The sequence below is a fragment of the Engystomops pustulosus genome, chromosome 1, assembly GCF_040894005.1.
Source record: "Engystomops pustulosus chromosome 1, aEngPut4.maternal, whole genome shotgun sequence".
NCBI lineage: Eukaryota > Metazoa > Chordata > Amphibia > Anura > Leptodactylidae > Engystomops > Engystomops pustulosus.
This window is the reverse complement of record NC_092411.1, coordinates 48,394,392-48,415,969: the sequence shown is the minus strand read 5'-3', so window position 1 is coordinate 48,415,969 and position 21,578 is coordinate 48,394,392. Positions and strand designations below refer to the sequence as shown.

At 44.0% G+C, this 21,578-nt stretch overlaps 2 protein-coding genes across 2 annotated transcripts in view; both read left to right on the top strand.

Moving 5' to 3' along the window:
• ERAP1 (endoplasmic reticulum aminopeptidase 1) overlaps positions 1-21,578 on the top strand; it is a 50,556-nt gene that overhangs the window by 9,409 nt on the left and 19,569 nt on the right. Inside the window, exons 3-10 of the mRNA XM_072139933.1 lie at positions 11,696-11,897; positions 15,287-15,816; positions 17,392-17,530; positions 17,627-17,761; positions 18,098-18,218; positions 18,301-18,455; positions 19,564-19,677; positions 20,655-20,786. Of these exons, the coding sequence (XP_071996034.1) occupies positions 15,344-15,816; positions 17,392-17,530; positions 17,627-17,761; positions 18,098-18,218; positions 18,301-18,455; positions 19,564-19,677; positions 20,655-20,786 (1,269 nt within the window). The 5' untranslated portion in view covers positions 11,696-11,897; positions 15,287-15,343. The remainder of the gene's footprint in view (positions 1-11,695; positions 11,898-15,286; positions 15,817-17,391; positions 17,531-17,626; positions 17,762-18,097; positions 18,219-18,300; positions 18,456-19,563; positions 19,678-20,654; positions 20,787-21,578) is intronic.
• On the top strand, positions 4,165-6,039 carry LOC140073273 (uncharacterized). Its single transcript, XM_072119349.1, has 2 exons — positions 4,165-5,497; positions 5,576-6,039. Exons 1-2 carry the CDS (start codon positions 4,187-4,189, stop codon positions 5,870-5,872), a joined length of 1,608 nt encoding a protein of 535 aa, XP_071975450.1. The 5' UTR covers positions 4,165-4,186; the 3' UTR covers positions 5,873-6,039.

Genomic DNA, 21,578 nt, shown 5'->3' with positions numbered 1-21,578 from the left:
GGTCTCTTCCAGTCCCAGGCAGCCCAGGAGCCTCAAAGGAAGCTACAGTGATAATACAAAACTTCTTCTCCTTCTTTTTACTGTATTGGGGTCCTCAGGTGCCTAGACAATTTAAACCTGTGACAGAGCAGGGAGTCATAAGTTACTGCTTGGATTCTCACTTTGCTAAAAATATGTGGAGTTTGGTTGTATTTTGGGAACCCAGTGTCTAAAAGGTTTGCCATCACTTCCTTACCGTTTTCTGTATCAGTTGTGCAACACAATACTGCCATCACGTGGTTACTTGCTAATATTACATGCTAAGGCATTTATACTGTATATTTAGGCGAATAGACATAACTTGACCAAATAATATGTATGTGTGTATATATACGGTGATAAAATAAGAAATAAAGAAACCACTTAGGGTGCGTCCTCACATTCAGTTTTCCGTAAGATTGTCCCGTAGTGGAACTAATAAAAAAGTTTAAAATGACAAAATAATTTTTTAATCAAATCAATAAAACAATACAAAATTGCTCAAAGCTCCTTTACATATAAAAGTCACATATTATGTGAAAATCGCCACAAAAATTGAATCGCTGAAAAATGAATCTAATCCCCTGATGTTCCCATTTCAGAAAATACATGTTATTGTTTGAATAATGAGAATTAATACAAGTTTCCAATATACTTTCAGCAGTAATTCCTCACAGTTTTCTAGATCTCTGCTTGCTGTCATTTTATGGAAAGCTTCATTTTTTTTCCCCAGGGATCAGAAATCTGTCCAATGTAACACTGGTGCACGGCTCATTATAACACACAGCTCTGATTTACTCTCTATGATACTAACCAGCGGTGCACCTGTGTGATCAGGGACAGATGTCTGTCCACTGGAAGTAAATATAGAAGCTTTCTATAGAATGACAGCAAGCAGAGAGGAATTGATACAGAAAGCACATTGGAAAAATGTATAATTTCCGCTTCTTCCCCCCTGACGGCCCAACCTGGAGGATGCCCCTTGACCTCTGCAGGGACAGGAAGAAGAGAGGTTAAATGCTCCCCTTCGCATCCTCCCGCCAGTGTTCTTCCTGTCCCTGTTGAGGCAGGACAAGAGAGGTGCCCTCTCTCCTCCGGGGGGGGGGGTGGGGGGGGGCGAAGCTTCCATAGGGAACTTACGGGTAGTCCTGGCTGGCTAAATCCCAGCGGACTGGGGCTTTCGGTCGGCTTCGTGCCTTCCCTTTCGCCGCCCTTCCGGTCCGTTTACCCTGGCCGCCGCTCCGCGATCCTAGTGTGACCACACGGCGGCCGAAGAAACTACATTTCCCGGCGTCCTCGAGGTCCGATGACGACTTCCGGTCGCGACCGGAAGTAGTGGTTCACAGGACCGCAATGCACTGTTGGGAACGGGAGCACGGCGTGGTGGCCTCTACAGGGGGATGGGCTCCCCATTAAGGTATTTAGGACACCTGGAGCGGGTTAGTCACGCTGATCTCAGGTCTAAGATCTGTGTGTGACGCTGCGGTGCTGTGCTCCCGTGTTGTGTGTTTCTGAAAACTTTCCTGTGTGCTTCCCTGGCTTTATGATGGCTGACGAGGCAGACCCTACCTTCCTGCATCCTCCGGTTTCTGTAAGTGGGGTCATTTGTGCAGGTTTGGGCTTTTACTGTGTGTAAAGATAGCGGGTCATTTATTATCCTCCGCTTGCCTTTTCAGGAGAAAGACCAAGGGTCTAAAGGGAAAGGCAAGGAGGATAAAGGGGATAAGACGAGCAGGTCTGAAAAACCCGAGAAAAGTCGACTTAGGAAGTGTAACATGTGTGCCCACTCTATGTCCGACTCATACAAAAAGCCGATTTGCAAGTCTTGCATCGACAATTTTATGAGAGAGGAAAAGACGTCCTTCTTAGATGAATTAAAGGGGTTTATTGAGGAGAAGATAAGTTCTTCAGTGGCCGCTGCTACGTCCAGGCCCCCACCGAGTAAGAAACCTAGAGTGGAGCCGGATTCTTCTATATCTGAGGAGGGGGATGACTCTGAAGCTCCCTCATGCTCATATGTGGAAGATGAGGATCCTATGGACTTCATCTGTTTCAGTTTAAGGAACTCGATGGTCTCTTAAAGGCAATAAGACAGACCCTGGAAATTGAGGAGATTCTCCCTCCCAAGTCTAAGGAGGAAGAATTATTTGGGGGATTAAAGGCAAAACGCCAGAGGGTGTTCCCCCTGAATGACACCTTAAAGGAGCTGGTTTCAGAGGAGTGGCGAGAGCCAGAAAAGAGAGTCATTGTGTCCAAAAACTTTAAGAAGAGACTTGTATTTGAGCCAGAGGAGTCCAAGGTGTGGGACACTTGTCCAAAAATGGATGTGCAAGTCACAAAGATAGTAAAGAAGACTGACCTTCCATTTGAGTACGCGGCACAATTAAAGGACCCAATGGATAGGAAGTCTGACTCTCTGTTAAGGAAGGCCTGGGAGACATCCATGCTCAATCTGAAGACTAATTTAGCTTCTACTTCAGTGGCGAGGAACTTGCTGTACTGGCTAAATGAACTGGAAGCCCACATCAAGGAGGGAACTCCAAGGTCAACAATCTTGGAGAACTTTCCTTTGCTAAAATCAGCAACAGCCTTCCTTGCAGATTCCGCAGCCGAGGGAATTCGTTTTGCTTCCAAGGAGGGAGCACTCCCTAACTCTACTCGACGGGCACTGTGGCTGAAACAGTGGAACGGTGATATCAGATCCAAAGCAAAGTTGTGCAGCCTCCCCTTCTCAGGGGAATTTGTGTTTGGACCAGAATTGGATGCTATACTCGAGAGAGCATCAGATAAGAAGAAGGGCTTTCCTGAGAGATCGATACCCAAGAAGCAGCCCTTTCGGGACTTTAAAAAGGATTCCTACAAGGATAAAGGGAAAAGGGGATGCTGGAGCTACCCGAAAGGAGGTAAAGGGAGAGGGTTTCTGTTCTCCACCCCAACAGACCCTAATAGAAACAAAAAACAATGATGCCATAGTAGGGGGAAGATTGCTAAGATTCAGAGGAGAATGGACAAAAATCACTTTAAATCCCTGGGTCTTAGATATATTACTGCACGGTTACAATATCGAATTCCTCAAGCTTCCCCCTACAAAATACATGCCACCTTCATCATCTATGTCACTTACATCCCACAACTTAATATGGCAAGAAGTAGCTTCCCTTTTGTCTTCTGGAGTGATTATACCTGTCCCACAAGATCAAGAGAAATCTGGGTTTTACTCTTCTCTTTTTTTGGTAAAGAAACCGAACGTCACAAACCGGCTAATCATCAACCTGAGAGGTCTCAACGATTTTATCGTCTACCGAAAATTCAGGATGGAGTCGGTAAGATCAGCCACACACATTATTCACCGAGATGCATTAATGTGCACTATAGACTTAAAAGATGCATACTATCACATCCCTATACACCCTTTCTCACAGAGATTCTTAAGGTTTTCTGTCTTGTCTCCAGAGGGTTCTACACTACACTTTCAATTTTGTGCACTTCCCTTTGGAATATCATCTGCACCAAGAACCTTTACAAAGGTGATGGCAGAGGTGGTGGTGTCTCTCAGACTACAGGACGTACTGATCGTCCCGTACCTAGACGACTTGCTTATTATTGGCCAAGACAGGGAGAGCTTACTCTTTTCAAGAGATCTCACCCTAGAAACCCTAAAAAAACTGGGATGGATAGTAAATTATCAGAAGTCAGAACTTTCCCCAGCTACTGTGAGGAAATTCCTGGGAGTAAACTTGAACTCAGTTTACCAAATGTCGTTCCTTCCACAGGACAAGGGAGACCACATCAAGGATCTGATAAAGAGGTTCAGGAAAAAATCGGTGATCTCCATCAGAGAGGCAATGAAGATCCTGGGCTCTCTAACAGCCTGCATCTCCTCGGTAGCCTGGTGCCAGACCCATTCCAGAACACTCCAGGGATGGATCTTAAGATCCTGGAACAGAAGACAGGAGGATCTGGACAGGAAAATCCTGATTCCACCTGCCGTCAAGAAAGACCTGTTATGGTGGTTGGAAGACGGAAATCTGAGGAAGGGAATATTTTGGTCAAACAGCCCTTACATTCCAATCCAAACAGATGCGAGCCAGAGGGGCTGGGGGGCAGTGATGCCTCAGCATTTTTCCCAAGGTACCTGTACCTCAAACTTCCGGGAGTTGCAAGCAGTATGGGAAGCCCTCAGCGCGAACACCCCACTTCTTGCCCACCAACACCTTCTCATCTTGTCGGACAATACAACTACGGTCTCCTACATAAAAAGGCAAGGGGGAACCAGGTCTCCTCTCCTGAGTACCCTAGCTCGGAAAATATTTTTGTGGGCAGAACAACACACCCTGTCAATATCTGCCACCCATCTAAAGGGCACGGAAAACTCAAGGGCAGACTTTCTAAGCAGAAGAAAGATCCTACCAAACGAGTGGAGTCTCAAGGAGGATATCTTCCAGGAGCTAACATCTTTGTGGGGCTATCCCCTAGTGGACTTGTTCGCAACAAGGGAGAATACCAAATGCCCGCGTTATTTTTCTCTGGAAAAAGGGGAGAACAGGGAACAGCTGGACGCCTTCTCTCACTCCTGGGACATTCCACTGGCCTACGCCTTCCCCCCAATTCCCCTGATCGCCAGGGTTCTGAGAAAGATATTCCAGGAAAACACCAGAGCCATTTTCATCTGCCCAAACTGGCCGAAGAAAAGCTGGTATCCACTCTTGAGGAAAATGTCGCCACAGGATCCAGTCATCCTTCCACTGTCCGAGGACCTACTACATCAGGGTCCAATCCATCATCCAAATCTGGGAAAACTGCAGCTGTCTGCCTGGATCCTGAATCCAGCTTTCTAAGTTCTCAGGGACTCTCGTCTGAAGTCATCAAGACCCTGAAGGCAAGTAGGAAACCAGTCACTTTTGCCATCTACCATAAGATATGGAAGAGGTTCTGTTCCTTCTGTAAGGACAGTCCACCTTCCCAGGCTAACCTTAATATCTTGCAGGTGCTCGAATTTCTTCAAAGAGGTTTGGAGTTGGGTTTGTCCACTAGCACCCTGAAGGTCCAGGTGTCCGCGCTTAGTGCTTTCTTCGACCAGCCTCTCATCGAGCACAGGTGGGTCAAAAGGTTTATTAAAGCAACTTCTAGGTTAAAGCCCCAGACTGTTAAAAAATCATCAGCATGGGACTTAACTCTAGTCTTGAATGCCTTAATGAAGGAACCATTCGAACCTATTGACTCCTCCAGTATAAAGAACTTAACACTTAAGACGGTTTTCCTGATAGCCATCACTTCTGCTAGAAGGTTAGGCGAACTTCAGGCTATATCTATTAGGGAACCCTACATGAAAATTCTAGATGATAGAATTGTATTGATGTTGGATCCAAATTTTGTTCCCAAGGTGGTTTCTGACTTCCATAGGAACCAGGAGATTATCCTGCCCTCCTTCTGTGAGAACCCTTCTTCAGCAAGAGAACGAGAATGGAGTTCTTTGGATGTAAGACGTTCTGTCCTAAAATACTTACAGATCACCGAGGCCTGGCGTATTGACTCTAACCTTTTCATCCAATTTCAGGGGAAAAATAAGGGGAGGAAGGCGTCGAAGGCGACTATCGCAAGATGGCTGAGACTGGCGATTGCCTCATGCTACGACCTACAGAAAATACAGATACCATCAGGAATCCGAGCTCACTCGACCAGGGCTATGTCCACATCCTGGGCGGAAAGAAGAGTAGCGTCACTGGATCAGATTTGCAGGGCTGCAACGTGGTCTTCATCTACTACGTTCTCTAAGCATTATAGACTGGACTTGCACTTATCAAAAGATCTGTCATTTGGGCGCAAGGTGTTACAGGCTGTAATCCCTCCCTAAAAAGCTTACTAATTTTGTAAGTCTCCAGGTTGGGCCGTCATGGGGGACGAAGCGGAAATTGTGAATTAGATTAATCACCGGTAATTCTATTTCCGTTAGTCCACCATGACAGCCTATATATTTTCCCTCCCAGTTGAAATTTTTTATTTCTGTATTATTGCTTTCAGATGAGTTGTGTATGTGGAGCAAACATACTAATAAATCTGATTGTATCTTCCTCAGCATGGTTATTTTGTAATCACTGGCGGGAGGATGCGGGGGGGGGGAGCATTTAACCTCTCTTCTTCCTGTCCCTGCAGAGGTCAAGGGGCATCCTCCAGGTTGGGCCGTCATGGTGGACTAACGGAAATAGAATTACCGGTGAGTAATCTAATTCACAATTTTTCATCATGCAAACACTAACATTAATTTGCTGAAATTAGAATACCCCATTAATCATATACATTCTTCATGGGTACTAAGAATATTATGGCCTGATATCGAGGCCTAACCTTGTGAACTATGCACTGATATCATTATGTTGTTTCTTGTATACCATTTTCTTGTGGAAGATTCATCAGCTCAATGGGGCTCATTTACTTACCCGGTCCTGTTGCGATCCGGCGGCACGTTGTACGACGTGGATTCAGGTTCTGCCGGGATTCACTAGGGCCGTGCGTCCGATATCCAGTAGGTGTCGCAGCTGCGCCAAGGTCTGCCGCAGTTCACCTGCTTCTTCCCGGTGCATGTAAGTGCTTGATCTTGCGACACATTTTGTTTTTTAAATTCTGCAGTTTTCCGAATCGGCCGGGTTCTCCACGATTTCGTGAAAGCCGGCGCCCTAATCCGATCGTGTGCGCCAAAATCCCGGCGGAATTCAGCACAAAACTAAAACATTTAGGAAACCTGACGAAAGTGCGGCCGCGGAGCCCTCAGTAAATGAGCCCCAATGTGTTATTATTTGATAAAAGCCCTATGTGCCACATATGTGTTTGTCATTGTTTTCTTAAAATGTAAAATCAAATTTTAAACAAATGCATCTCATCCCACAAATAATAAGCCCTCACGTGGCCACAGTAATGGAAAAACAAATATTTCACACTAAAAACTACTACTACTACTACTACTACTACTACTACTACTACTACTACTACTACTTCTAGACTTAGTCTCTATGCACAGAAGCACCAGAGCACTTTTCACAGATGAGGTCAGTGTTGGTAATCCGAGCAAGGATACAAACAATGGAGATTGCTTCATATGTAACATTTTAACACTGTGTATATGTATATATTGTATTACCAATGTGCACTATTATTGTATATTAACGTATTTGACAAATAAGATGTATTGTATCACCAATATGTAAAATTGGTGGTATGTATATATATATATATCCACCATTTTCACTGATTCGATGGCTTGAAAAAGGCTCTTACAGGGCCAAAACGTCGCTGCTACTGTTACTCACCATGGAATAAAGTCACTTTCGTAATTTCCACCTATATTGGAGTGCTGCCCGTTTTCTTCCATTTCTAACTAGAGGACATTTCTAACTGAGGCCCAGTCTTAAGACTCTTGCACCCATCTTTCCAATACAAGGCTTGGACTTTCTTTCTAGTATTATACTAAAAACTGTTACATCCTATAAGGCAAAAACGGCTACTGCATGGCCCTCCTTCTCTTTCGCATCCCGCTGTTCACATGTGGGGGGTCTCCGAACTCGGGAGAAATTGCATAACACATTTAAAGAAGGGTTTTCTCTCTTTATCTTTTGCGAATGTGTAAATTTTAGGGTTAAATGAACTTATTACTGACAAAATTAGACCATTCCAAATTTCACCTCCATTTTGTTTTAGTTGCTATGAAACTCTCAAAGGGTTAACAACTATTTAAAAGGGGTGCAGATTTGTAAAAGGGGTGCAGATCTGTGACTGGGGTGACACATAAGGGGTTTTTAATATTATATATTTCAAAGCTCAATTAAAAACAAATTATCCACATAAAAGTCAGTTCTGGAAATTCCTTGAAAATATGGAACCAATGTTCAAGTAAGCGGACATTGTGATAAAATATAAAGACATATTAAAAATTATGAAAACATAAAGCAGACATATGGGACATGTTAGCTGCTTATCTGCCTGAAAAGGAAATAATTTTGAAAATGACAAATTTTAAAATGTATTATTATTTTTTTTTTTACAAATTAATGTGAAACACATCGGCCAATATTTACCACAGCCATGAAGACCAATGTGCCACAATAAGTTATATCCATATAAATTGACACTATCAGATTAAAGAAAATTGGTTTAGCCTTAGGGTGCATTCACACATTCAGTTTTTAGATGCAGTTTTTGAAGCCAAAAGCAGGTGTGGGTCATAATGGCTGAGAACATATAATAGATAAGTGCTAACCCTCCTCTTTTTTCACTCCACTGGTTTGGACATCAAAAACTACATCCAAGAAACTGACCCTTAAGCTACAAAATAGCTGCGTCATTAAGAGGTTACATAACACAATGTAACTCCAAGTTCTACTGCGAAATCAGTACTGATTGTAAATCACTTTCAGGAGTGGTTCTGCAGGTGGTAGGCAACAGTCCAATTCTCTGTTCTTATCATTTTTCGCTGTTGGTTTTTGACATTGGTGCCTTGTTCTCTTCAAGGATGAGAGTAGGTTCACACTTAGAAACGTGTCTGGAGAGGCTGCGGAGAGTGATCTGCTGCCTGCAACATCCTCCAGCATGACCGCATGACCGCTTTGGCAGTGGATGAGTAAAGGTTTGGGTAGGCATTTCTTTGGAGCACTGCACAGCCCTCAATATGCTCGCCAGAGGTATCCTGAACGCCATTCGGTACCAGGACGAGAGATTCTCAGACCCATTGTGAGACCATATGCAGGTGCAGTGGGCCCTGTATGCCTTCTAGGTCAGTCGTGGCGAACCTATGGCATGGGTGCCAGAGGTGGCACTCAGAGCCCTTTCTGTGGGCACCCAGGCCATCACCAGAGAAGACTCCAGGTATATTCCTGCAGTCCCAGACAGCCCAGGACTTGCTGTGCACAGAGCTATTTTAAAGTGACAGCGCTGCCTGGGACTACTGGGGAATCGGGAAGGTGTGGACAGATCTGTATTATCATTGTAGCTCCTGCTCCGGCCCTGACAATTCTTCCTGTTTATGGGACCCTGGAGGGAAGGTACATTGATCATCTACATTTCTTCTATTTTCTGCTTTATTGGTGTCCTCAGGGTGGTGCTATGGAATTATAAATCACAAATTAAATTTCTGTGTTGGCTCTTTGTGATAAATAAGTGGGTCTCGGTTGTAATTTGGACACTCGGTCTCTAAAAGGTTTGCCATCACTGTCCTAGGTGCTAGGCCTCATGTGGCTGCAGTGTGTCAGCAGTTCCTGCATGATGAAAGCATTGATGCTATGGACTGACCTGAATGCAATCGAGCACATCTGGGACATCATGTTTTATTCCATCCACTATTGCCATATTGCACCACAGACTGTACAGTATTTGACTGATGCATTACCCTCTGGGTGCAGTCATCTTTGGAAACGCATGTGGTCGGTAACCAGCACCCGGTGTCTTGCATTTAGACAATACAAGACATCAGGTGCTGGTTGCTGATGTCATGGATGATGGGGACCAGGCATGCTCCATATGCTTTGATTTAGTTACTAAACAGAGTCAAAGCGCTATCATGTGACCACATCCTCAGGGAGGAGATCCCTCAGAAGAACTTCCTCAGGAGTATTTCATTCATTCAGATCTATGATTCTGTGCTATATTCATAGTATCATAGTTTATACGGTTGAAAAAAGACACTTGTCCATCAAGTTCAACCAAGGAAGGGTAGGGATTGCATGAGGAAGGGATTTAGGGGAAACTATTCTATATAACATAACCATCAATGTTAGTTAGGTGTAAAAAGGCATCTAGACCCTTCTTGAAGTCTCCTGTCTTCCACAGAGTGACAGTTCTCACAGTAAAAAAGCCCTGTCGCCTCTGGTGATTAAATCTTGATTTCTCCAAACGGAGACAGTGCCCCCTCGTCTTTTGATTCGATTTAATCTGAAACAACTTTCCACCATATTTTTATGTATGGACCATTCATATATTTATATAAATTAATCATGTTCCCTCGTAGTCGTCTCTTTTCCAGACTAAATAAATTTTAATCTTTAATCATAACTAAGACCCTTCATACCCCTTATCATTTTTGTGGCTCTACGTTGAACATTGAATGTATAAATATATATTGTACAATACATACTCTGATGTTCTGCACCCTTTAATGGAACACAAGGCCAATAAGTTATCGTTTTCATAGACACATAGTTTCCGAGAGGCACAGGAAGTTAGATAGAGTTTTCTACACAACCCTTCGGTATGGCACAACACTCGCCCACAATCCTGAATTGCTGAAAGTCCCCTTCCACTAGTCTAAGTGAAACAGAGCCATACCGACACAGTAGTCTACCACCAACTTTCGTTAGCTATAAGCCTGGTCTGCAACAGGATTTTATCAGGCCAGAAGTCAACCTAGGTAGTGTATATATAACCAAGACACGGACATGGGGTTTCATGGATCCAGATAAAAGGACAATCCAAGTTAAATTTATATATTTAATTGCCTTAAAGGCACACTAGACAATACAATATTCACAAGAATATATGTACAGTTGAGATGTAGATTATAACAGGATCACACCAAGTCCATTGAAAGTTAATTACCTTGTCCTGCACCAATGGGATGGGAATGGCCAGTACTTGTAGACCATAATATAAGGAGGGTTGAGGACAGGAGACCACAATGTGAGGGGAATGGAGGAAAACAGAAGCCCACTATATGAGGGGGGATGGAGGACAGGAAACCACAATATAAGTGGATGGAAGATAGGAGGCCACAATATAAAGGGGTTGGAGGACAGGAGACCACTATATGAGGGGGTGAAGGGCAGGAGACCACAATATGAAGGGGGTGAAGGGCAGGAGACCACAATATGAAGGGGGTGAAGGGCAGGAGACCACAATATGAAGGGGGTGAACGGCAGGAGACCACAATATGAAGGGGGTGAAGGGCAGGAGACCACAATATGAAGGGGATGGAGGACAGGACACCACAATATGAGGAGATGCAGACAGGAGACCATAATATGAGGGGATGGAGGACAGGAGACCACAATATAAGGAGGGTCGAGGACAGGAGACCACAATGTGAGGGGGATGGAAAACAGAAGACCACTATATTGGGGGGGGGGGGGGCAGAACAGGAGGCCACAATATGAGGGGGTGGAGGACAGGAGACCATAATATGAGGGGATGGAGGACAGGAAACCACAATATAAGTGGATGGAAGACAAGAGGCCACAATATAAAGGGGGTAGAGGACAGGAGACCACAATATGAGGGGGTGAAGGGCAGGAGACCACAATATGAGGGTAATGGAGGATAGAAGGCTACAATATGAGAGAGATGGAGGAGGAGTGACCACAATATGAGTGGGATTGGGGACAGGAGACCACAATATGAGGGTGATGGAGGACAGGGGCCATAATATGAGGGGGTGGAGGACAGGAGACCATAATATGAGGGGATGGAGGACAGGAGACCATAGTATGAGGAGAATGGAGGATAGAGGCCACATTATGAGGGATATGGTGGACAGGAGGCCACATTATGAGGGGGAGGGTGGTAGGTGTACCTAAGTTTGTGAGTCCATAGGGGGTTGGCCACAAGAAAGAGACATTAAACATTGTAAGGATCTATTAAGATTAATATAAGCACTAATATTACATCTGCATGAAGCATCTCATGTTACTGTTTCCAGGACCGCTGTGCCCATGATCTGAGGGAGTTTTGGATTATCTGCACTGGTCCTGTTCCGTTGTATTCAGCAGCTGGAGAGTGAAAGTGAAAGTGCTGCGTCGCTGCTTCCTGCTGTGCTGTGGAGAGGCCATTATTGTCGTCTTTGTGAAACATACATAATGTACACTGCCTGAAGATACATTATACCAGGTACTCTGCATGAGGTGAGCCCTTCCTTACATACAGCGGCTGCGGCTTTGTGTCTATGGCTTCTGTCTATGATCTAGCAGATGTTACTAGATTTCTCCTCTATATCCATACTGCTTTCACTTTTGTTTCTGCCTCTTTCATTTTTGTTAATTTTTATGTAGTTTTATAACACTACAAAAATAAGCTGCCCGCATATAGATGTAATAGAGTTTACTTTTAGTTTACCTGCAGTTCCTACCGTACATCCAGAGGAATTGTTAAGCATGACAAGCTCAGCTCTGCTGTAACTGACATACTCGGCACTGCTACGTCCATATTAGACGCCCCTATTGTTTTTGTATCTCCCCATCACTGAGATATATCTTATGTAAATTCTTGATCCATGTGTCTGTCATTTACCAGAAAGAAAATGGCTGCCTGTGTCACTTTGACCTCTGATGGCTGCCTTCTATATCTTGGTATGAGCAGGCTGCCGGCATGGAGACAGATCACATTGCATCAGGGCTCTTGGAAATCCCCAGGTCTGTCCTCCTGTAACTGTAAGCTCCGCCGTGCCATGCTGATATGCACCTTTTACAGACCAGGTGCCCAAACTAACATCAAACCCACCTATTTATTGTGAGGTGCCAACACAACAATCACAGTTATTTTAAACTGCTCTGCCACGGCTTACGGCAAATTTGTATAGGTTTTATAATGTTTTCATACATTTACAAAAATTAAAACCTCCTGTACAAAAATAATTTTTTTGATTTTGCCAACTTCTGGCGCTAATAACTTTTTTATACTTTGGTGTACGGAGCTGTGGGTGGTGTCATTTTTTGCGAAATTTGATAATATTTTCAATGATATCATTTTTAGGACTGTACGACCTTTTGATCACTTTTTATAGATTTTTTTAGATTTTTCAAAATGGCAAAAAAGTGCCATTTTCGACTTTGGGCGCTATTTTCTGTTACGGGGTTAAACGCATTGAAAAACTGTTATCATATTTTGCTAGATGGGGCATTTTCGGACGCGTCGATACCGGATGTGTTTATGATTTTTACTGTTTATTTACATTTATGTCAGTTCTAGGGAAAGGGGGGTGATTTGAAATTTTAGGTTTTTTTATTATAATTTTTTTTTTTTAAACTTTTATTTATTTTTATTTATACTATTTTTCGGACTCCCTAGGGTACTTTAACCCTAGGTTGTCTGATCGATCCTATCATATACTGCCATACTACAGTATGGCAGTATATGGGGATTTTCTTCCTCATTCATTACAATGTGCTATCAGCACATTGTAATGAAGGGGTTAAAACGAAATAGCCTCGGGTCTTCGGAAGACCCGAGGCTACCATGGAGACGGATCGCCGCCCCCCGATGACGTCACGGGGAGCGGCGATCCCAGGTAAGATGGCGGCGCCCATGCGCCGCTATCTGTTTGAGGCTGCCGGCAATATGCAGCAAAGACTTACCGGCTATGGAGAGGGCTCAGCCCGTGAGCCCTCTCCATGCAGCGCGACCGCCGCCGTGAATACACGGCGGGCGGTCGCGAACCGGTTAATATACGATTCAAGTAATTTTTTATTAAAACTTGGCGGTGTAATAGCCAAAAATCAAAATGGGTAAAAAATCGGAATCTCTTGAGAAATACACATTGGATCGGGAAACAAAAATATGTGACAAAGTCACGTTGGAGAGGCTGATTAACTTAAAAAGTAACTGTAAAGGTTTTTTGTTTTCCACAAATCAATAGCTCATGGTATGTAAAGCAACTTTACCTATTATTTTTGTTATCCCCCTCAGATAGCTCATAGCTGCAATAGCTGCTGTCTCTCCATGCGCTAATAAGCCCTATGAATCTGTACTTTGTTTACAATATATTTCTGGGTTGGTCTCGTGGAAGGGGAGGAGCTGCTTCTTCCTGCTCACAGGGGGAGGGGGGGTCATGTGACTGAGCTCTCTGGATTTGTCCAAGACAATAGTAGTGCATGCAGCAGAGCTGGGTGTGTGAATGCAGATGTCTCCTGCACAGAATAGTGAGGTACAAGATCTCCCTGTTCTCTATCAGTCCCTCCACCCCAGCCTGTCTGTCTCTGCTCTTCTCACTGCTCCCTTCACCCGCCTTGTCATGGGCAGTATCAGCTCTGTGCAGATAAGCTTTTAACCCTTAGTGCTCACATCACAGGCTATAGACTGTGTGTGCAGTGTTCAGTGGATTTACTTGTGGGAAATTTTTGTCAAACACTTTCAGAACATATAATACCATAACCTTGGAAAGAAAAGGACAAGCAGCACAAAGTAGGCATCGTTCTGTTTTATTTTTAAAGGGGGAATCACATATAATAATTGGGTAAAATCACTATAGCTTTAGTTACGCTTTAAGTCTCCTCCGGTCTGTTTCTCATTGCCTATTGGATCGTTTTTAGAAAAATATTGCATATGTCTATTTTCAGATTTTGGATCTGATGTGTATTTATCTAAATATCCCCTTTTTCAACAAAAAAGACCTACATGTTGGTCAAATCAATGTAATTTCTCCTGGGGAATCCAAATCTGCCATTAAAAAAAAAAATGGAGTTCCCATTTAAGATTTTTAAGTTCGGTAGGGGCCAAGTTTGGTTTCATCATTTTTTTTCCTCAAATATTTGACACATATATTTTTAGTTTTGTTTGATCTGATGTGTATATTGCGTGATATTCAACTGTCCGTCCTTTTTTACAACCTCTAACTAAAACGAAAGATACATACTGATAAAAGAGTCTTAAGTGGGCACATGTGACTCCCTAGTTAAGAGCCATATGTCCTCCATGTGCGTATATGAAGACGTTATTCATCTACCACCAGGAACAAGGATTGTAAACCAAGCACACTTACATTCTGGTAGGATCTGTTGTTCTTTAAGCTTCCAATGCCCTGGTTTTTCCAAAAAAAGACTTTTAAAAATATGTAAATGAGTCTGAGGATTATTTGCATCATTTTAAAGCCTTTTTATCTTAAAAAGGCATAAAAAGCTAAAAGAAGAGCAGATCCTGCCAGAGGGAGTAAACACCAGTATGTCAGTGTACTTGGTTTACAATCCTTCATCCTGGTGGTAGTTGTTCTTTAAATAAAGGCAAAACCTCTATGTGCCTGTATATAATGCCTGTATAAAATGTACACCATTGGTGTCAAGGACAAAATATGATAGAGCAGTTTCCATGTTTCCATATGGAAGTCATATTACAAAGCGGGATATGTGTGTAATGTTTTGGCGACCATTGGTGATGGTCTTTTTGCACAGCATGACCTCTTTATATAATTTTTCCTCATATGCTCAGTTCTGTCCTTCTATACATGAAAAGATGTGCAGTTAATATTTTTGGTCCATGGTAAGATTTTATGTGAATTTCACTATTGAATTTTCTGTTTCAGGTTCCATTTTAACATCAAATTTTGGTAGAAACAGTAGTCACAGAAGTGAGAGTAACAATGATTCTTCTGTCCCATCTGGGAATTTTATGCTTCTTATGGACATTTTGCCCTCTGACTAAAACATCTGAGAACTCTAAGGATGCCTTTCCCTGGGAAGATCTTAGGTTGCCAAAATATGTAGCTCCTTTGCACTATGACCTCTCTCTACACCCAAACCTGACCACCCTCACGTTCTCCGGCCTCACCAAGATCACAATTGCTGTAAGACAGCAGACTAGTTCTGTCATTCTGCACAGCAAGCATCTGGTGATATCCAAGACAAGTTTGGAAAGAAGAAGTGGGAACGGGCTCATACAACAAGATTTACACCTTGTGGAACATCCAGCGAGTGAACAGATTGCACTTCTATCTGCTGATCCCCTGAGTCCTGGAGAGAACTATACCCTGTATATTGCCTACAGTGCCAACCTCTCTGACAGCTTCCATGGCTTCTACAAGGGATCTTATAGAACTCCAGATGGTGAGACCAGGTACATCTACACGTAATATACTGTATATAACGTTTATCTGATCTGCATCAGGAAGTTCCATCATGTAGCAGATTATCTTGGTGAGCGTCGCACTAACATTTTTCCAGAAATTACACATTCCTCTTACTATTTCTCAGGAATATTTTTAGCTCAAAAGTATGACATTTTGAAAACCATTAGTATAAAAACCATTACTGCCAGCATTGGCTGTGTTTAAGCAAATTGAGGCAGTGATAGCAATCTTGCATCCTGTAATAAACGAGGGTCCCACATGTCCAGGCAAGACCGGTCTATGGCTGATGCTGCCAAACCCCACACATTAGACCAGGCAATGGCCATTTCTTCCTCAGACCTGACAATGGCTGAGGCTGAGGTCGCCCTCCTCCCCAGACCAGGCCGTGGCTGATTCTGCCCTCCCCAGACCAGGCCGTGGCTGATTCTGCCCTCCCCAGACCAGGCCGTGGCTGATTCTGCCCTCCCCAGAGCAGGCCGTGGCTGATTCTGCCCTCCCCAGAGCAGGCCGTGGCTGATTCTGCCCTCCCTAGAGCAGGCCGTGGCTGAGGCCTACCTCCCCAGAGCAGGCCGTGGCTGAGGCCTACCTCCCCAGAGCAGGCCGTGGCTGAGGCGGCCCTCCCCAGAGCAGGCCGTGGCTGAGGCGGCCCTCCCCAGAGCAGGCCGTGGCTGAGGCGGCCCTCCCCAGAGCAGGCCGTGGCTGAGGCGGCCCTCCCCAGAGCAGGCCGTGGCTGAGGCGGCCCTCCCCAGAGCAGGCCGTGGCTGAGGCCTACCTCCCCAGAGCAGGCCGTGGCTGAGGCCTACCTCCCCAGAGCAGGCCGTGGCTGAGGCCTACCTCCCCAGAGCAGGCCGTGGCTGAGGCCTACCTCCCCAGAGCAGGCCGTGGCTGAGGCCTACCTCCCCAGAGCAGGCCGTGGCTGAGGCCTACCTCCCCAGAGCAGGCCGTGGCTGAGGCCTACCTCCCCAGAGCAGGCCGTGGCTGAGGCCTACCTCCCCAGAGCAGGCCGTGGCTGAGGCCTACCTCCCCAGAGCAGGCCGTGGCTGAGGCCTACCTCCCCAGAGCAGGCCGTGGCTGAGGCCTACCTCCCCAGAGCAGGCCGTGGCTGAGGCCTACCTCCCCAGAGCAGGCCGTGGCTGAGGCCTACCTCCCCAGAGCAGGCCAACGCCTGCGGCATTTCCTATGTAGGCGCGCGCACGATCGTGCGCACGCAGCGCCGAAGCAGTTTATGCTATAAAGTTTAAAAAGTGTTAAAACCGCGATACCGCGGTTTTAACACTAACGAAACTAAGCTCACCCTGAGCTGGTGCTCGGTGTTTACAGCTTAAACCTACCATTTGAAATGGTAGGTTTCCTTTAACCTCTTAGATTCTATGCTATATACAGGGTTGTTTGGTTGTTTGCAGGGGGCCTTGCTTTTCTAGGTCCACATATGAGGTTATTTCAGGGGCAGGAATTAATAGACTACCATACAACCCCTGTCAAGCTCAACTAATACACTGCAATACTTGCAAATACTATACTTGTAGCATATGACAGATTGTTATTGTAAATGTTTTTGACAGGGTGCTGGCAACAACCCAGTTTGAGCCTACAGCCGCACGCATGGCCTTCCCATGTTTTGATGAACCCGCTTATAAAGCCAGTTTCTCCATTAAAATCCGAAGGGAAGCAAAGCACAGCGCCGTGTCCAATATGCCCATAGTAAGTATTGTCATACCATGTTGTGAATACCCCATCTGCTAATTCAACCTCATATCCATTGACATCCACCTCACTCTGTTGTCTTTCCTATTCCAGGTGAGGACTGTACATGTTGGCGATGGGCTCCTAGAAGACCATTTTGATGTGACGGTGAAGATGAGCACCTATCTTGTTGCTTTTATTGTTTCAGACTTCAGATCTATTAGTCAGGTCACAAATCACGGAGTCAAGGTAAAGGCTTCACATAACACATTATCCATATACATATAACCACCAATCACTATTGCATTTGATTTCCTTCCTTCCCTTTAGCCCCCACTTATAATATCCCCTTATTGTACTTTTGGGCCCTAATTAGTGAGCTTTTCATTTATTCACACAACTAATTCCTTGTTGCTGCTTACCTTTCCCCATTCCCTGGCAGCAGTCCTGCTTACCTCTCTGCGCTGCTCTGTGCGCCTCTGAAGCTTGCAGGAGCGGTGACATCATCACATTGCTGCCGCCCTTGGCCGCACACGGCTGTGGCACAGGCGGTTCTCTACTATACTTCTCATGTTTTTATTCTAGATATCCGTCTATACTGTCCCACACAAGATAGATCAGGCCGTGTATGCCTTAGAGGCTGCAGCCAAACTTCTGGACTTTTATGAAGAATATTTCCGCATACCATACCCTTTACCAAAGCAAGGTATTGTATCACTGTATCAGCTGCTGTTTAGAATGTATTTATATTTTTTTGCCTTTCTAATTATTTCATCAAAATTGTTTAGATCTTGCAGCAATTCCTGACTTCCAATCTGGTGCAATGGAAAACTGGGGTCTGACAACCTACAGGGAGTCTGCTTTACTGTATGATCATAAGACATCAACAGCTTCCAATAAACTCTGGATTACAATGGTTATTGCTCATGAGTTGGCTCACCAGGTCAGTAGACCTCTCTCTGAATAATTAGGGCTTATTCACACAACTGTAATGGCGACCTCTATTGAGGTCCATGGCATCCGGTCACAGTGCAGTGTAAATATAGGACATGTCCTTTGGCCGCTTGTCTTTCTATGAAGAGGAGAGGGGTGAGAGGCGCTCCCCTCCTCCTTCCAGTTGTGTGCTATTCCAGGCTATCGGCCGGGAGAGCACACAGACGTCTGAATGTGACCACAAAGGGGTTTCTGGGAGTAAAATATTGAAGCAAATCTCCAAGCATTGTATGGTGGCTGACCTTGTTATTGCACCCCACATGGCCGCTCCATGTGGTTGGGGCTTTGGGTGCTAGTTCCTCAGTCCACCGGTCTGATATTGATGATCTATCATAAATATATAAACACACACACATACATCGAGAACAAATCTACCATCCAGCAGATGTTTTTTTGCACTTGATGGAGCCCCTAGTCTTATACCCTGGTAGAGATCTGTGCCCTGATGGGGCAGGGCTACCTTCCTGAATAGGAGTGTGAACAAAATCTGAGGCTCAGTTCACATAGAACAGTTCTCCACAGATTTTCAATTGGAAAATGGGGCATCCACTGAGACAATGCTGTTCCCAGAAAAAAGAAATGAAACAGACAGTCCCCTTCTTAAGAACATCCGACTTACAGACGCCCCTTAGTTACAAATGGACCTCTGGATGTTCGTAATTTACTGTACTTAAGCCCAAGGCTACAATAAACAGCTATTACAGTTATCACAGGTGTCTGTAATGAAGATTTATTGTTAATCCTGGTTCTTATGACGACCCAACATTTTTAAAATCAAATTGTCACAGAGACCAAACAAATTTTGGCTGGTGTTACAATTATAAAATATACAGTTCCCACTTACATACAAATTCAACTTAAGAACAAACCTACAGAACCTATCTTGTACGTAACCCGGGGACTGCCTGTATATAGAAGTACCCTATATTATACGCCATGCCGTTAAAAGTGTATGTCACAAAGTTTGACAGGGGAACTGGTAATTGTCCAAACCTGAAAACCAGGCCGGATTGAATAGACAATAGACCAATGTAAATATTGTTCTTTTTTTTTTTTAGTGGTTTGGGAACCTGGTGACAATGGAGTGGTGGAATGATCTCTGGCTGAATGAGGGATTTGCCAAGTTTATGGAATATATTTCTGTCAACATTACTTATCCGGAGCTGCAAGTTGTAAGTACATTTTTTTATTGACTTATTTAAATTGAATTTGTCATCAGGCTATTCTATTCTTTTCACTATGGTGACATGACCACAATTCTAACGACCCAAACAGCACACAAAAATATTGTGATGTTCAGTTTTCCATCCTTCAATGCTGACAGGCGTAGGAAGCAACGGCGGAGGAACGCTCTGTTCTAGAATACATTGGATTCTTAATTATGAGTTAAGAGCCCCCTGAAAAATAGTGTTACCGTGTTACTTTTTTAGGAGAAGAATAGAACAAATTGGTGGCATTACTTGAAGAGAATGGCAATACTAAGCACATATGGTGGTTTGTAATAATCTCATAGTATAAAGGTATAGTCAAAAATCCAATTTCTTATGAAAGTCGAACTATGAATAAGCCTAAATGCACATGACTGTGTTTTCTGGCCATGTGTTAGCCGTAACGCAACTTTTTTTCATGGCTACCACACGGCCCCATTGTTTTCAATGGAAAATACGGTCATCTATAGGCGGCACAGTAGCTTAGTGGTTAGCATTACAGCCTTGCAGCATCTGCAAAGAGTTTGTATGTTCTCTCCGTGTTAGTGTGGGTTTCCTCCCAAACTCCAAAACATACTGGTAGGTTTATTAGATTGTGAGCCATGTTGGGGACAGGGACTGCTTTGTCAAGCTCTGTGCAGCGCTGCATAATCTGTGTGCGCCATACAAATAAAGAATTATTATTATCCATTCGATTGACCGTATTTCCAACCGTAATTTGTCTGTGCATCCGGTCGTCTTTTAATGGAGAGGGGTGGGTTGAGGAACGCTCACTCCCCCTCCCTTATCCACCCAGCTGTATGCTACGCCCAGGTTCCGACCCAGGTCAGCACACAGTCGTGTACATTTGCCCCAAAAGAATGTGTTCCCTGGTTTCTGGCGTTTCAGCTACATAGATGCAAAATTAGATTAGTTCATCTTAGCTGCTTTTTCTTCTACAGGATGACAAGTTTCTAGACAAATGTTTTGTAGCTATGGAAGTAGATTCCCTAAACTCTTCCCATGCTGTATCCACCCCTGTGGAGAATCCTGAACAGATAATGGAGATGTTCGACGAGGTCTCCTATGATAAGGTAACATATCCTCATCATTGTTCTTATTCATTGTATTGTGCCATACACATCATGTAGCAGGAATGGAAAAACATTTTTAACTTTGGAATCTACCTTTTGGAAACCTAAGTCCGATGGTATTCGGTAACTTTGATGAAATGAAACTCTTTGCTATTTCATTAGATGCCCTTGAAAAAAATCTACCATCAAAATCCAGTAGGATAAACCAGGGACAATTACTCATAGATCCAGGCGCTCTGACTGTGGTAATCTTCTTATATTTGTTATCGATGGCCTCCTTCTTTTTAAAATCAAATTTTATAATTATGCTAAACAGTCTGCTAGACTACACTAGGCTCTCTGTGATCTGGCTTCACAAACTGTTGTTACAATGTGCAGCAACACATTTCAGTCTTCATCTCCTCCTGCTCTTCCTATAATCTAAGCAGCAGTGAGCACACAGTGGGTGGGAGGAAGTGCTCCAACATGAGGGGCTAGAGGAGCACTTCTGGATAAATAGCATAATATAAAAGTTTATTTTAGAAGAAAAGAGACCATAAATAACAAAAATAAGAAGATTACCACAGGCACAGTGCCTGGATCTATGAGTAAGTGCCCCTGGTTTATCCTGCTTGGTTTTGACATTAGACTTTCTTCAAAAGGGTTCTTCAGTCATGGCGACCTATGGATAGATAGAAATAGCAAAAAAAATCTAGCTCACGGGGGCGTTTTCCTCTGTCTTTTTGCATCAATGCTTTTAAATGCACGAGAAATAAACTTTCTATTGCTTTTATCTACGAAATCTGAAGTCCT